The 4,282-nt window shown below is 55.4% G+C and overlaps 1 protein-coding gene and 1 non-coding gene across 2 annotated transcripts; one reads left to right on the plus strand and one right to left on the minus strand.

The window, feature by feature from the left end:
- Nucleotides 1–3,796, plus strand: HSPA6 (heat shock protein family A (Hsp70) member 6). The gene is given in 12 exon segments (XM_044916024.1): nt 1–23; nt 2,221–2,325; nt 2,327–2,393; nt 2,396–2,432; nt 2,435–2,556; nt 2,624–2,735; nt 2,784–2,915; nt 2,918–2,941; nt 2,944–3,000; nt 3,003–3,174; nt 3,176–3,354; nt 3,357–3,796. Coding segments are annotated over 12 exon segments (1,470 nt in total).
- On the minus strand, nt 1,479–1,549 carry TRNAG-GCC. The gene has a single exon. It is a non-coding gene; the product is annotated as a tRNA-Gly (tRNA).
- Nucleotides 3,797–4,282: the final 486 nt, after the last annotated feature.

Genomic DNA, 4,282 nt, shown 5'->3' on the forward strand with positions numbered 1-4,282 from the left:
ATGACTCGTTCAAGGATATACAGGTAGTTGGCGTTAGAAACCTTTACATATACAGTTTTGGATTGTACTATATACATTTTGCTTTAAAATTTGGCTTTTGAACTCAGTATTGGGTCATGAGCTTCCATCCACTTCATAATGTCCATTTAAGTTATCACTTTAAAATCTGTTCTACTTCTGAAGTTACTCAAGCTAAGTTACTAAACATAAGGGGATATATTTAAGTGTGTGTATGAAGTTAGCACTGCAACATAAGATCCTCTATATTGGAACATTTCTGAATTAAAAAGTAAAGAAATGAAAGACTTCGGAAGAGCGCCTGTGTGGTTAATGTCCAGGTACGGAGGTGCTTGCTTTAGCTATCCCTAGAATTCTTGCGGGTGGGTGGATGGGTGGGGCTTTGAGCTGCCCAGGGCTGGGAGAGAATGTTGGAGGAGCCTGGAGAAGACAGTCTCTGAACAGGCCAGGGCACAGATCCAAGGCCAGGCCACCTTTCCTCCTGAGGCGAGGACCCTTCTCTTGCAGGTTCTCGGCTAAAATGTCCCAAATGTGATACCCAGGCCTTGCTGGCCTAGACTCTTAAGAGTGAATGAATTTAAAGCGGACAACTCCTCTTTCTTCTGGGGCTACAAAATAGGTGCCTTCTTTTTGAGGATGGTTTGATTTTCCACTGTGAAGTCATTCATTGCACACTTCTTCAAACATTCCCTTTTTTCCTGGACCCATCACCAGGACTGATCCCAGTATAGCTGATCTCTCCAGCAGCAAACTTTGGCAGCTCCTTCTCACCGGTACACAGGGAGAGGGTTGACCAAGAAACCCAGTCCAGAAGCCAGGCTGACCTCTGCATCTTGACTCCTGCCTCCCTCTTCAAAGGCTCCCTGAGCTTCCAGAAGGGTTCTCAAGCCCTCTGAGAAGAAAATAGCCACTTATGGAGCACGGGTTTTTGTTTCTCCTTTTAAAAATTGGTTTCCTTTGAATTACACAAAAGTCAACTTCAAGTTCCTTTAATAAACTACTGAAGTTTAATGTATCACATTCATGCATCACACACTCTTACATGCTGCCCTGGTCAGTGTAGCAGGGAGTGTCTCTGCCTGCCCCCTGGGAGACTCAGGTCCCACTCCCCAACGGGCAAATGACAAGGACATTTTGTTTTCTTTCCTCCACTTCCACACTCATGTCTCCGAAAAGTCTCCTTTTGGCATACTGTGCTTTTCCAGCTGGCCTCTGGGACAATGGCCCTTGGGGACACGAGCGGGGCATCAGGGACAGGTCTCAAGAGCAGGGTATTTCCACCACAGCTCAGGCGCCGCCTCCTCCCAGGCCCCCCCGCTCCTCAGAGGAAAGTGACTCGGTAAAGAAGGGGGACCAAAACAAAAGGCTTCAGCTAGCTGGTTTCGTTTAGTTCAGTGTCACAAATCCAAGAATGGAAAAGGACTTAGTTCAAACAAGTGTGCGACATAAAAACATTAGGTTGCATTGGCCGGGAATCGAACCCGGGCCTCCCGCGTGGCAGGCGAGAATTCTACCACTGAACCACCAATGCTCACACCATACTCTTTCCTGGCGCCATCCTTCAACTTCATATGCTTCCCTAGCTCCGTTCCACCACGGGAACCCGGTCCTTGCTGAGTCACCCTTTAGAAAGTAGAGCCTTTATATTTCAAGGAAGAAAAACGTTACGACTCAAAAAAGAACGACAATAAAAAAGGCTATAGGAAGTCCTGGCTCGGAGGCCACGGCTCTATTCGCACAGTGCCACGCGCTTTCGGCTTTCGCGGCTGCAGGCTTCGGACCCGCCCTCTTCAACCGTCCAGGGCGAGCATTTGTTCTCTCCGGGAGTTGCGGCCTTCAGTGGCTTCCGACCGCGCTTGGAACCCGCCGGGAGGAGCTGAACTTTCCCCGCCGCTGAGCCAGAGGCGGGTGGCCGGCAGGCGGCGCGGCGGCGGGGAACGACAGGCTCGTGGAGGCCGCGCCTCGCGGCCCCGAGTCCCGCGTCCCGGGAGCGCGAGAAGCCCCAGCGACAGCCGCCCCAGCGAAGTGGCGGTGGGCACGGACCCGGGCTCCACGCGCTCGTGCGTGGGCGTGGGGCACGCGCCCCGCTAGGTGGCCTTCCCCGACCCCGCGCCGCTAGGGTGCGGGCAGCCGAGAGCCCAGCGCACCGCCCGGTTGGACGCCACGAGGCTGACGGCGCGCACGGCCCTTGCGGGGGGCGAGGGAGGACGGCAAGGCCTGGGTGCGCGTGTCCTACCGCGGGCAGGACAAGGCCTGCTACCCCGAGGAGGTCTCGTCCACTGTGCTGGACCAGGGGAAGGAGACAGTCCGCCTGCTTCAACGACTCGAGGCGCCAGGCCACCAATGACGCGGGTGCCATCGCGGGGCGCCACCCCGGCTGCGGATCATCAACAAGCCGACGGCGGCCGCCCTCGCCAACAGGCTGACCCGCGGGGCGCCAGAGAGCAAAACGTGCTCATTTTCGCCCTGGGTGGGAGCACCCTCGCCGTAAGGGTCCTCACTATGGACGCCCGTGTCTTCCAGACGTCTGAGGCCTGGGTGTGGGAGGTCAGGGGGCACGTGGCGCTCTCACAGGCCGTGCAGGGCCTGCTTGTTCCCGCTCAAGCCCTCCCGGTGCTTCCCGCCGAGGTCCTTCATGAAGTGGCTCACCAACCTGTTGCCGGAGTTCTCTCCGCCCAGGCGAGCGTCTCCAGGGAACGATCTCCAGAGCGGCCTGGGTGCGGGAGGTCAGAGGGCACGTGGAGCTCTCACAGGCCACCTGTGAGATCATTCCCTGTTGGAGGGCGTGGACTTCTACACGTCCATCACTCGAGCCTGCTTCGAGGAGCTGAGCTTGGTTGTTTTGCGCAGCGCCTTGGACTGGGTGGAGAAGGCCCTGCGGGATGCCAAGCTGGAGAAGGCCGGATCCATGACATTGTCCTAGTGGACAGGACTTCTTTGGGGGCAGGGAGCTGAACAAGAGCATGAACCCCGATGAGGCTGTGGCTATGGGGCTGCTGTGTAGGTGGCTGTGTTGATGGGGGATGAGTGTGAGAAAGTGCAGGATCTCCTGCTGCTGGACATGGCTCCCCTGTCCCTGGGTCTGGAGACAGCAGGTGGGGTGATGACCACGCTGATCCAGAAGAATGCCACCATCCCTATCCAACGGACCCAGACTCACCACCTACTCAGACAACCAGCCTGGGGTCCTGACCCAGGTGTCTGAGAGTGAGGGGGCCATTAACAGGGACAATCACCTGCTGGGGTACTTTGAGCTCATTGGAATCCCTCCTACAGCACATGGAGTCCCCCAGATCAAGGAGACCTTTGATGTTGAGGCCAATGGCATCCTGAGTGTGCAGCTACTGTCAGGAGCCCAGAGAAGGCTAACAAGATCACCATCACCAACGACAAGGGCCGGCTGAGCAAAGAGGACGTTGAGAGGATGGTTTGGGAGGCTGAGCAGCACAAGGCTGAGCATGAGGCCCAGAGGGACAGAGTGGTTGCCCAGAACTCCCTAGAGGCCAGTGTCTTCCATGCGAAGGGCTCGGGGCAAGAGGAAAGCCTTAGAGACAAGATTTCCAAAGAGGACAGGCACAGGGTACAAGACAAGCGTCAGGGAGTTCTTGCCTGGCTGGAGTACAACCAGTTGGCAGAGAAGGAGGAGTATGAGCATCAGAAGAGGGAGCTGGAGCAAATCTATCACCTCACCTTCTCCAGGCCTCTGGAGGGCCTCGTGTCCCTGGGGGTGGTCGTTGTGGAGCTGAAGCTGGCCAGGGAACCCCCAGTAGAGCCCTGACATTATGGAGGTGGATGGAATGGCCCCTTCTGACAAGTCCTCTGTGACATAAGGGCTGGGCTTGTGCGCTTTCTAGACTGTCTTCTGTGATCTGGCTGTGAACCCCAGGAATGGGGGTGGAGGGGAATCTTCCTCCCAAACCGGGAGCTTTCTTCGCAGTATGTTGTATAATTGAGGTCTGTGTCATTTCACTCTAAAAAATCCCCTTCTCCCATTTCAGACAGGCAGAAGTATTTATTATTATTATTATTATTATTAAATATATTATTTATTTATGAGAGAGAGAGAAAGAGCATGAGCCAGGGGAGGGGCAGAGGGAGAGGGAGAAGCAGGCTCCCCACTGAGCAGGGAGCCCCACACAGGGCTCAGTCCCAGGACTCCGAGATCATGACCTGAGCCAAGGGCAGATGCTCAACTGACTGAGCCACCCAGGCGCCCCCAGAAGTAATTATTATTAACATTTGTGTGGCACTTCAACATCGCTTT

Source organism: Neomonachus schauinslandi, chromosome 6, assembly GCF_002201575.2.
Source record: "Neomonachus schauinslandi chromosome 6, ASM220157v2, whole genome shotgun sequence".
Lineage (NCBI taxonomy): Eukaryota > Metazoa > Chordata > Mammalia > Carnivora > Phocidae > Neomonachus > Neomonachus schauinslandi.